General features: G+C 44.1%; 1 protein-coding gene and 1 long non-coding RNA gene across 2 annotated transcripts in view; both read left to right on the plus strand.

The window, feature by feature from the left end:
* The window catches only part of LOC112216390 (ski oncogene), a 93,490-nt gene extending 83,252 nt beyond the window's left edge, over positions 1-10,238 (plus strand). The window contains exons 2-6 of the mRNA XM_024376361.2: positions 1,442-1,668; positions 2,625-2,926; positions 3,014-3,369; positions 5,139-5,369; positions 7,378-10,238. Coding sequence (XP_024232129.2) covers positions 1,442-1,668; positions 2,625-2,926; positions 3,014-3,369; positions 5,139-5,369; positions 7,378-7,557 — 1,296 coding nt within the window. The 3' untranslated portion in view covers positions 7,558-10,238. The remainder of the gene's footprint in view (positions 1-1,441; positions 1,669-2,624; positions 2,927-3,013; positions 3,370-5,138; positions 5,370-7,377) is intronic.
* LOC121839644 lies at positions 314-983 on the plus strand. The gene is made up of 3 exons (XR_006079136.1): positions 314-419; positions 528-887; positions 944-983. It is a non-coding gene; the product is annotated as an uncharacterized LOC121839644 (long non-coding RNA).
* Positions 10,239-12,557: the final 2,319 nt, after the last annotated feature.

The raw sequence follows: 12,557 nt of genomic DNA on the forward strand, positions 1-12,557 counted from the left end.
GATGCCCAACAGGCAGCATCTCACATTGCCTCTGGGTGTGTTGTTCTGTTTAGACTGGCAGGTCAGTGAGGATGCCCAACAGGCAGCACGGCTCACATTGCCTCTGGGTGTGTTGTTCTGTTTAGACTGGCAGGTCAGTGAGGATGCCCAACAGGCAGCATGGCTCACATTGCCTCTGGGTGTGTTGTTCTGTTTAGACTGGCAGGTCAGTGAGGATGCCCAACAGGCAGCATGGCTCACATTGCCTCTGGGTGTGTTGTTCTGTTTAGACTGGCAGGTCAGTGAGGATGCCCAACAGGCAGCATCTCACATTGCCTCTGGGTGTGTTGTTCTGTTTAGACTGGCAGGTCAGTGAGGATGCCCAACAGGCAGCACGGCTCACATTGCCTCTGGGTGTGTTGTTCTGTTTAGACTGGCAGGTCAGTGAGGATGCCCAACAGGCAGCATGCATGGGGTGTGTTGTTCTGTTTAGACTGGCAGGTCATGAGGATGCCTCTGGGTGGGTGTTGTTCTGTTTAGACTGGCAGGTCAGTGAGGATGCCCAACAGGCAGCACGGCTCACATTGCCTCTGGGTGTGTTGTTCTGTTTAGACTGGCAGGTCAGTGAGGATGCCCAACAGGCAGCACGGCTCACATTGCCTCTGGGTGTGTTGTTCTGTTTAGACTGGCAGGTCAGTGAGGATGCCCAACAGGCAGCACGGCTCACATTGCCTCTGGGTGTGTTGTTCTGTTTAGACTGGCAGGTCAGTGAGGATGCCCAACAGGCAGCACGGCTCACATTGCCTCTGGGTGTGTTGTTCTGTTTAGACTGGCAGGTCAGTGAGGATGCCCAACAGGCAGCACGGCTCACATTGCCTCTGGGTGTGTTGTTCTGTTTAGACTGGCAGGTTTGCCCAGGCACATGGCTCAGCCTCTGGGTGTGTTGTTCTGTTTAGACTGGCAGGTCAGTGAGGATGCCCAACAGGCAGCACGGCTCACATTGCACTGTTTATGGCAGGTGCCTCTGGGGTGTGTTGTTCTGTTTAGACTGGCAGGTCAGTGAGGATGCCCAACAGGCAGCATGGCTCACATTGCCTCTGGGTGTGTTGTTCTGTTTAGACTGGCAGGTCAGTGAGGATGCCCAACAGGCAGCATGGCTCACATTGCCTCTGGGTGTGTTGTTCTGTTTAGACTGGCAGGTCAGTGAGGATGCCCAACAGGCAGCATGGCTCACATTGCCTCTGGGTGTGTTGTTCTGTTTAGACTGGCAGGTCAGTGAGGATGCCCAACAGGCAGCATGGCTCACATTGCCTCTGGGTGTGTTGTTCTGTTTAGACTGGCAGGTCAGTGAGGATGCCCAACAGGCAGCACGGCTCACATTGCCCTTCACTGTACAAAGGAAAGGGCCCCTCTCAGAATAGAACGTTGACTTGACCTAACATGATATTTTCTTTCTCTCTAGGCGTCGGATCCCATTCCAGCCAAGAAGTCTAAACATGAAGACTTCCCATCGCTAACCCTGTCCGAGAAGCAACCGGATTGGCTACGATCCCTCTCGGCTTCGGCCAATAAGGGGCTCAACTGCTTCCAGCCCAGACAGAGGCCCTCGGCTTTCAGGCCCTGGTCCCCTAACCTCTCAGCTGGGGACAAAGACATGCCCAGCCGCCCTCTGGCTCTCCTGAGAGACAGGTGAGCACAATATACTCACAACAACAGCAAACTACCCCGAAGACACATAGAACACCAAGTCCAAGCTGTTAACACACGTCAACATAGAACACCAAGTCCAAGCTGTTAACACACGTCAACATAGAACACCAAGTCCAAACTGTTAACACACGTCAACATGGAACACCAAGTCCAAGCTGTTAACACAGGTCAACATGGAACACCAAGTCCAAGCTGTTAACACAGGTCAACATAGAACACCAAGTCCAAGCTGTTAACACACGTCAACATGGAACACCAAGTCCAAGCTGTTAACACACGTCAACATGTTGTGCTCATGTTATTGATGGATGTGCTCCCTCCCAGCATGCCTCACTATCAAGAGGGACCACCTGCTTGTCTGGGTGGGCTGAGGTTAGAAGGGCAGGTCTGATGGTACCGCTCCTTCCCACATGGCACCACTCACACACACTCAACCGTGGTCACCCACTCATAGTGAATCACCACACACACATAACAACATTACACACACATTTGATCTGATACATGTTTCACTCAGTAGGAGTGAATATCCAACGGGATATTACGAGAGGCTCTGGAGTGCCCTGATGGAGCAAAACCTGTTTTGGATTCAGATAATAAAGTATCACATATGCTCCTTCTTAGTTCATTGTCGAACATTCTACATTCTTTCCCCGTAGTCCAATCAAAGAGACCTAAAGATCAACCCCCTCTCACATCCTCCTCTCTGTCTCACTCTCTCTCTGTCTCTCTCTCTCTCTTTCTCTCTCTCTCTCTCTCTCTCTCTGTCTCTCTCTCTCGCTGTCTCTTTCTCTCTCTCTCTCTCTCTGTCTCTCTCTCTCTCTCGCTGTCTCTTTCTCTCTCTCTGTCTCTCTCTCTTTCTCTGTCTCTCTCTTACTCTCTCTCTCTGTCTCTCTCTCTGTCTCTTTCTGTCTTTGTCCATCTCACCCTCTCAGTCTTTACAACTTCAAGACCATGGAGAACGCTGTGTCCCCAAACGTGGCCCTCACACCCCCACCCCTGACAAAGGCAGGGCCCCTGTCACCGTCCGTGCCTAGCACCTCCCAGCCCAGTGCCGGCAAGGCCCCAGGAAAGGGGGCCAGCCCCATATCCAGGACCCGGAAGAGGAGGGCCACAGGGGAGCTCCCGCACCCAGGCCACGAGCCCCCCTGCTCCCCTTCGGCTGCAGCCAGCAAGCTCCCACCCCAGGAGGACAAGGACTCAGAAGTGGAGATCGAGGTGGAGAGCCGAGAGGAATGTGAGTAACTCAGAAACATGTAATGTTTGAAGTGAAAACCTCTGACACAAAACGTAACCGTACACACTCTCTCCTCTCTTTCCCCAGTCACATCGTCCCTGTCCTCCCTCTCCTCCCCAACCTTCACCTCCTCCAGCTCTGCCAAGGACATAAGCTCGCCCGGCGCCCAGGTCCCAGTGTGTACGGTGACGTCGGCGGTGTTGATCCCCGAGGACGGCCCTCTCGCTGGGGTAGCAGCAGCAGCAATGGCGGTGGTGTTGGCCCCTGAGGGCCCCGGGCCGGGGGGTCTGGAATCAGAGTTGGAGATCCTGAGGCAGGCGCTGGACAGCGGGCTGGACTCCAAGGAGTCTAAGGAGAAGTTTCTGCATGAGATCGTCAAGATGAGGGTGAAACAGGAGGAGAAGCTGGGCTCAGCCCTGCAGGCCAAACGCAGCCTCCAACAGGTACAGAGACCCATCAATCAACTATCCTATACCCCAATTCACAAATATATAATCAAATATCCATGAATAGGTATAAAATATACATTCAGCATTGCAAAGAAAGGCTGATAAATTATCCCTGTGTGCTGGGGCACCACTAATGCCGAGGCTTTAGCCCTGTTTTTAACTAATGCCTAGGCTTTAGCCCTGTTTTTACTAATGCCTAGGCTTTAGCCCTGTTTTTACTAATGCCTAGGCTTTAGCCCTGTTTTTACTAATGCCTAGGCTTTAGCCCTGTTTTTTTTACTAATGCCTAGGCTTAGCCCTGTTTTTACTAATGCCTAGGCTTAGCCCTGTTTTTTACTAATGCCTAGGCTTAGCCCTGTTTTTTTACTAATGCCTAGTCTTTAGCCCTGTTTTTTACTAATGCCTAGGCTTTAGCCCTGTTTTTTTACTAATGCCTAGGCTTAGCCCTGTTTTTTACTAATGCCAGTGTGTCTTAATTTCCTCAAACTCTTAAGTGCTAGACAGAGGGGAAAGTGTTAAGAAATGGGAAAGTACTGTACACGCATTAAGCAACTAACACAGAAGTGCTCTAACTCAGAGGCCTGGCAGCTTACAACATGACTTAAGCAACTAACACAGAAGTGCTCTAACTCAGAGGCCTGGCAGCTTACACCATGACTTGGCAAAAAACAACCGACAAACGGATGTTGCTGCGAAAGCAGACGGGGTTGACTTCCATTTTATTTTGGTCTTGGAAAGATACCAATACTTGTTTTTTGAAATGAGCGACAACTGTGTGTGTGTGCGATGGTACACAACGTGCATCCTCCCAAGACGAAACATTCTCGAATGACTGCGTTCCACTTGGCTTACGTTAAGTCATTGTCTGGAGATAGAGATGAGTAACACTAACACAACAAACGTCCCAGTTTAAAACAGCAGCCAGTTGAGAGTAAGCAATCACTCTTGTTCAAAGTTGTACTTAATTTACCAGACAGGACATTTAGTAAATTGAGCAAGAAGTAGACTGGAGGATTGTAGTTGGGTTCTTTTCATCATGCTTTAACGAGGTAGCTAACAAAGCTTGAGGACAGATACGCTTGTCCTGGCAGTTAGGTTCCCATGACAAGTGAGTTTCCACACGCACGCACACACACACACACACACACACACACACACACACACACACACACACACACACACACACACACACACACACACACACACACACACACACAGAAATCTGTTAGTCTCTCGGTTTCAAAGAGGAAGGAAATCTCACTTCTGTTCGCCCTCTCATCTCCTTAACCCTTGACCTCTAGTAAACACTGGGCTGTGGTGTAATAGAACAGGTTTTTTCTTGTAAAGCTCTGTTTCTTGATCTTCATATGAATGTATCATTGACTGAAACCACTTGACTGAAACCCCTGCCGCCCTTGACTTGATTTGTACAACTTATAACATGTCTTATAAAACAGTTGTATTTGTTGTGCAGAACAATGTCTTCCACAATCGTAACCTTACATTATGCTTACATTGTATTTCGGTTGAGCTTTCATAACCTTTTGTTTAACGATAGCTCTTTATCTGTTTTTCAGGAGTGCGCTATGACTTTCAGAAGGTTCAAAGTTCAACAGGGTTTCCCCAGGCTCAATGTCAACAGCTAGCTTGTTGTTTTATGTTAGCGTCCTTGAATAGGTTTAATGCTACTCAGGAATGCTAATGAGTTGACGCCAACTCAGTAATGCAACCTCTATTTAGCTCATGTGTGAACTGTTCCCTAGGAGTTGGAGTTCCTGCGATTGGCTAAGAAAGAGAAGCTCAGGGAGGCCACGGAGGCCAAGCGGAACCTGAGGAAGGAGATTGAGCGCCTTCGTGCCGAGAGCGAGAAAAAGATAAAGGAGGCAAACGAGTCGCGCGTGCATCTGAAGAGGGAGCTGGAGCATGCCCGGCAGCTCAGAGTGTGTGACAAGGGCTGCGAGGCAGGTCGCCTGCGCGCCAAGTACTCCACACAGGTGAGGACACACACAACACACACACACGGGCAACTCAAACCCAGACAGAGCAGTGTCTGTAGTCTGAGTCCGATTACATAAACACTCGGAACGGAAGCTAGCCCTCAGAGTAATTGCATCATTTTTGTCTAACACCAAGGCTAAGTCTTCTCATGGTCAATGGGGAAAGAGAAAAAAAATGTTTCCTCCGTCAAAAATAAATGGGTGTAACCCAAAGAGGAAACAGGAAGAGATGTCTAGTTCCTGTTAAGCATCATGGGAAATGTAGATTAGACAAAACAAAGGGGAGGTACGCTCAATCCCCGTCTGTAGTTTCTCTAAAAAGAACAATTCCCTTTCCAGCCCTGTCATAAAGCCCTGTCATAACAACCTGCCATAAAGCCCTGTCATAACAACCTGCCATAAAGCCCTGTCATAAAGCCCTGTCATAACAACCTGCCATAAAGCCCTGTCATGACAACCTGCCATAAAGCCCTGTCATAACAACCTGCCATAAAGCCCTGTCATGACAACCTGCCATAAAGCCCTGTCATAAAGCCCTGTCATAACAACCTGCCATAACGCCCTGTCATAAAGCCCTGCCATAAAGCCCTGTCATAACAACCTGCCATAAAAGCCTTTATTTGAGTGAATGTTTAAAATGTTTATTGTTTTTATAGCGTTTGCAGGCTTTGGGGAGACAGCTAAGTTAGGTTTATGTCAGGGCTCGTCCCAATGTTCACTGTTGTGTGTCTGGGTTAGGGTTAGGGCTAGGGCTTGTCTTAATGTGTTTCTGGGCAGGATGTGGAGAGACTTAGAGGTTTGCACGCGCAGAGGGAAGGATGTGGCCACTGGCTGTGTGTGTGTGTGTGTGTGTGTGTGTGTGTGTGTGTGTGTGTGTGTGTGTGTGTGTGTGTGTGTGTGTGTGTGTGTGTGTGTGTGTGTGTATGTGAGTGTGTGTGTGTTTTAAGAGTTCAAAGCATGATATTAGGTAGTTAACAAGAAACAACAGAAAATTATGAAAGTAGACACACCAGTCATATAGCCTGGGTCCTCAGTTCAACCCTTCCCTGAAAGTAGACACACCAGTCATATAGCCTGGGTCCTCAGTTCAACCCTTCCCTGAAAGTAGACACACCAGTCATATAGCCTGGGTCCTCAGTTCAACCCTTCCCTGAATGTAGACACACCAGTCATATAGCCTGGGTCCTCAGTTCAACCCTTCCCTGAAAGTAGACACACCAGTCATATAGCCTGGGTCCTCAGTTCAACCCTTCCCTGAAAGTAGACACACCAGTCATATAGCCTGGGTCCTCAGTTCAACCCTTCCCTGAAAGTAGACACACCAGTCATATAGCCTGGGTCCTCAGCTCAACCCTTCCCTGAAAGTAGACACACCAGTCATATAGCCTGGGTCCTCAGCTCAACCCTTCCCTGAAAGTAGACACACCAGTCATATAGCCTGGGTCCTCGGCTCAACCCTTCCCTGAAAGTAGACACACCAGTCATATAGCCTGGGTCCTCGGCTCAACCCTTCCCTGAAAGTAGACACACCAGTCATATAGCCTGGGTCCTCAGCTCAACCCTTCCCTGAAAGTAGACACACCAGTCATATAGCCTGGGTCCTCAGCTCAACCCTTCCCTGAAAGTAGACACACCAGTCATATAGCCTGGGTCCTCGGCTCAACCCTTCCCTGAAAGTAGACACACCAGTCTTATAGCCTGGGTCCTCAGCTCAACCCTTCCTTGAAAGTAGACACACCAGTCATATAGCCTGGGTCCTCGGCTCAACCCTTCCCTGAAAGTAGATACACCAGTCATATAGGCTGGGTCCTCAGCTCAACCCTTCCTTGAAAGTAGACACACCAGTCATATAGCCTGGGTCCTCAGTTCAACCCTTCCCTGAAAGTAGACACACCCGTCATATAGCCTGGGTCCTCGGCTCAACCCTTCCCTGAAAGTAGACACACCAGTCATATAGCCTGGGTCCTCAGCTCAACCCTTAATGGTGCTTTTTGTTTGGTTCCAGATCGAGGACCTGCAGATGAAGCTCCAGCATGCCGAGGCGGACCGCGAGCAGCTCCGGGCAGACCTACTGCAGGAGCGGGAGGCCAGGGAACACCTGGAGAGAGTGGTCAAGGAGCTGCAGCGGCAGCTGTGGCCCAAGGAGCAGAACACGCCTACCAAGGACAACCCCGTCAACAACTAACCCTTCCCATGAACAACTCCGCGCCAATCCCCCACTATCAGCACCCAAAATAAAACTACGCCTGAGACCACCGACACAGAATAGAGAAAAGTAGAAATATCAAACCTCTATGTGTGCGTGTATCCATCCTCACACAAATTGTATGAGTGCTTGGATGCATCCTTGGAGAGAGAAACAAAGGAAATCAAACTTGGTATTTGTACATGTACCAAGTTGTTACTAGTTGTTGTATTTGTACATGTACCAAGTTGTTACTAGTTGTTGGTATTTGTACATGTACCAAGTTGTTACTAGTTGTTGGTATTTGTGCATGTACCAAGTTGTTACTAGTTGTTGGTATTTGTACATGTACCAAGTTGTTACTAGTTGTTGGTATTTGTACATGTACCAAGTTGTTACTAGTTGTTGGTATTTGTACATGTACCAAGTTGTTACTAGTTGTTGTATTTGTACATGTACCAAGTTGTTACTAGTTGTTGGTATTTGTACATGTACCAAGTTGTTACTAGTTGTTGGTATTTGTACATGTACCAAGTTGTTACTAGTTATTGGTATTTGTACATGTACCAAGTTGTTACTAGTTGTTGGTATTTGTACATGTACCAAGTTGTTACTAGTTGTTGGTATTTGTACATGTACCAAGTTGTTACTAGTTATTGGTATTTGTACATGTACCAAGTTGTTACTAGTTGTTGGTATTTGTACATGTACCAAGTTGTTACTAGTTATTGGTATTTGTACATGGACCAAGTTGTTACTAGTTGTTGGTATTTGTACATGTACCAAGTTGTTACTAGGACAAGCACTGAAACGCACCTCTCCTCCACAAACTGAAAATTGGATCGGTAGAAAAAAATATATATATATTTAGCACAACATTTTGTTGAGCCTGTATTTTCTGAGACAGAAACTGGTGAACATTTTGGATAAAAACTTTTCTATGATAAAAAAAAAGATAATAATACAATAATTTTACAACTGGCCTGTTTAGAGACAAAATGGAGGGCTGTCAAAATGGCAGAGGAGCCAGGAAGTAGGACTGGACTCCTCAGGCGTGCCCCAGCAGGGTTTCTGCTTCGTTTCCCGTGAAGAAGTTGGAGAATTTCATGACCTTATAAGCTATTTAAGAGACTGCATAACGATATGTAAAAAAAATGTACGAAAACATTTTCTTTGCTTCTTTGTGCTATAAGAGCTTGGAGACAAAAAAATATGGATTTACAAAAAATATGAATAGACAGCAAGCAAGACAAACTACCACCAGTGCCATCATGGTTAGTCGGTGTGTAGAGGAGGCCATTCTGATCCATTGAGGAAAAGTATAACGCTTGTCTACTATTCCATTAATACATCATGAAGTTTACTATGGAAGGGGTCAGAGGATTGCATTGGACTAGATGTTTTCTCTCTTTGACACAGGTGCTGTATCTGTGTGTTCTGGCACACCTCTTAGAGTGAGCATTTCATTTAGATATTAACAACAAGAGATGTTCGTTCACACAAGCACACCGAAACAGCATACACACTTGTCTTCATTATGTGTTTGTGAACATTCGGGTTAAAACCCAAAAGTCTTATCTTATAAAGATAAACTTTGTGATCATTTTGTATCTGGGTGCAATCTGAAGCCCAGATTTGTACACAGGACTTCTGCTGGGTTTCCCCCTGGGACTGTTGGTTAAAACTAGCTGAACCCGGCTTTACTGCTTTCCATTTGATTAGCGAGAGTTGGCATGACTTGCTCAAATGAAGATCGAAAATAAAATTTTTGAATACTATGATTTTAGGGCTGGAAGTGGCGCCTTTAGCCAGAACCACAACATTTTATTTTTTAATTAAATGATGGTATGTAAATATATATATATATATATATATGTGTTTTTTTTTTGTTTGTTTTTTACAATAATGAATCGCACTTTGTCATTTCAAAATACTGTTATAATGCCTTATACTCCCATTATTGTCTTCAATCTTACATTGGAGAGGATATATCCATGACAACAACAATACAAATACAAGTGAGCATTTTGTTACTATATGCAACTCATTTAAATGCAATGTAATCATGTGTTTAAGACTAAATGTTGTAAATAAAAAGAGAGAAAAGGGGTCTACATGCTTGCTTGCTGATACAGTTTGGGCTGTTGGAAAAATGTAATTCCAATCTTTTTTGGCACTAATCATACCATTTTTGTTGTCAATTAACAATTAAAGACAGTGGGATGTAGGGTTGCAAAAGAGAAAATGGCATGGGCGCCCAACTCTCCTAAAATGTTGGTATTTATTAATACGACAAGGATTCATCCACGTTCCAAGGTGTGAAACACACTTTTAGACCATTCATGGGAAGGCAGTGATTATGACAGTCTGAAGACACATTGCTCATATATTTACCAGAAAAAAGAACACAAAGAGGATTAATAAAAAATACATTTTATAATGCTCCAGTTCAGAATGGGAACAATGCAAATTACAATGTACATTGTGTTTATGCTTTTTTCCTTTGGTTGTTGATGTTTGTTGTTTTAAATGTGGGATATTTTTATGGCTTGTTTCTTATGTTCCTTTTTTTCCAATAGAAAACTCATATTTTCAATTCATATGCATGACATTTGAGAAGGTTTGCCATGCATATAGTCATTATTGGGCATTGATACTGTACATGTAAGGATTGTATTGTGTTGTACAGCAAGCCTGTCTTTTCTAGAGGAATCCAACCATGTTCATTACATAGTTCAAGACAAATAACTTTACACGTACACGCAAAAAACACAACCTGAAGTTCAAACACAATGCTGGACAACCTCAAGTGCCTGAAAGTGGGCAGAGGGTTTTCCAGATCAGGAACACTGGCGATGAAGTAACTGTTTGTATTTGGCCTCAGTAGGAACGTGCTCAAGAGTCAACTCCACCATGGGATGTCATTACAGTCACAGTGCAGCTGTCACGCCTGTCACACAGTGCAGACACTGTCGACGGAGGGGACATTTTCATTCTCTCTTCTCTCTGCACTATCCCTCTGGATAGGCCTGACTTGACTACATGGCTCAAGCTACAAGATGCAGCCTTTTCCCCCCAGTATTTCTAACCCAATGCAGTTTAAGGCGGTAATTACATTTACTCTTCTTCTTTTTGAGCAGAAACAATTTAACGACTTATAATTGTAAAAAAAAAAATGTAAAAATCTAATGAGGCATTTTGAATGATCCCTTTAATTCATTCAGAAATGTTCTTTTTGAGATATGCATGTCAAAAATAATTCTAGGTATCAACAGATACCATAGCTATGCGGTATTATGAGGTTCACTCTAGGTTGTAGAAAAAGATGACCTACCATTTTTATGTGATTTGGTCTGTCTATCCAAAGGTGGACATCTCTAACTAGTGAAGAAGGCATTATGTCCAAGCCCCATGTCTTAACAAACATTAGAAAGGCCAATGTTATTTAGAGACTGACACTGAGTCTGTGACTTTTGCAGACCTAAAATTGGTACATTTTATAGTTGTTTTTACACTCGAGTGAATTGATATTTGTAGTTTCCTTTTCATGGTTTTCTACAAAAAAAGGGAGAAAATGACGACATTGGCTCTTTGCTCCCAAGTAAAAGAAAAAAACGGATAAATGATTTATTATTTTTTAAATAAGAACCATTTTGCTAAATGGACGACAAAGAAGAAGCAATAACAGTAGAACATATAAAACTAGCCAGTGTGAAGATTTAAAAATAAGAATTTACAAGTGTATATAATCTTTCATTTTTACAATATTGTATTATATATGTACATGGTGTTTCCTTTTTATCCAAAACAAATCTTTTCTCTTGTCTTGTTTTGTTTTGGCTTGTGTTTTAACCAAGAACATGTTTCAAAAACAGTTATTGCATTAGAGAATATTCTCTACATAAAACATGTTGCTTATCCAATTATTTCGATTTTTATTTTACTGTAAGGTCTTTATATTGAAATACTTTTTTCACCAGTTCATATATTTTTGACAATATATTCAATATCAGATAGTGTACAGAGCCTTCAGAAAGTGTTCATACCCCTTGACTTATTCCACATTTTGTTGTGTTCCAGCCTGAATAAAACATGTTTTAAATATATTTCTTTGTCTCACCCATCTACTCACAAAACCCCATAATGACAAAGTGAAAACATGTTTTAGACAATTCTGCTAATTTATTGAAAATGAAATACAGAAATATCTTAATTTACATAAGTATTCTCATCCCCGAGTCAATACTTTGTAGAGGTACCTTTGGCAGCAATTCCAGCTGTGAGTCTTTCTGGGTACGTTTCTAAGAGCTTTCCACACCTGGATTGTGCCACATTTGCCCATCATTATTTTTTTTAAATCTTCAAACTCGGTCAAATGGGGTGTTGATCATTGCTAAACAACCATTTTCAGGTCTTGCCATAGATTTTCAAGTAGATTTAAGTCAAAACTGACTCGGCCATTTAGGAACATTCAGTGTTTTCTTAGTTAGCAACTCCAGTGTAGATTTGGCCTTGTGTTTTAGGTTATGGTCCTGCTGAAAGGGGAAGACATCTCCCAGTGTCTGGTGGAAAGCAGATTGAACCAGATTTTCCTTTAGGATTTTGCTTGTGCTTAGAACCATTCTGTTTCTTTTTTTATCCTGAAAAGTCCTTAACGATTATAAGCATACCCATGACATGATGCAGCCACACTATGCTTGAAAATATGGAGAATTGTACTCAGTAATATGTTCTATTCAGGACAAAAATGTATTTCACTCTGTCAATTAGGTTAGTAGTGTGGAGAACTACAATATTGTTGATCTATCCTCAGTTTTCTCCTATCACAGCCATTAAACTCTGTACTTTTTAAAAAGTCACCATTGGCCTCATGGTGTAATCCTAGAGTGGTTTCTTTCCTCTCCGTCATTTGAGTTAGGAAGGACGCCTCTTTGTAGTGACTGGGTGTATTGATACACCATCCAAAGGGTAATTAATATGCTCAAAGGGATATTCAATGT

The sequence above is a fragment of the Oncorhynchus tshawytscha genome, linkage group LG16 (genome assembly GCF_018296145.1).
Source record: "Oncorhynchus tshawytscha isolate Ot180627B linkage group LG16, Otsh_v2.0, whole genome shotgun sequence".
In the NCBI taxonomy this organism is placed as follows: Eukaryota; Metazoa; Chordata; class Actinopteri; order Salmoniformes; family Salmonidae; genus Oncorhynchus; species Oncorhynchus tshawytscha.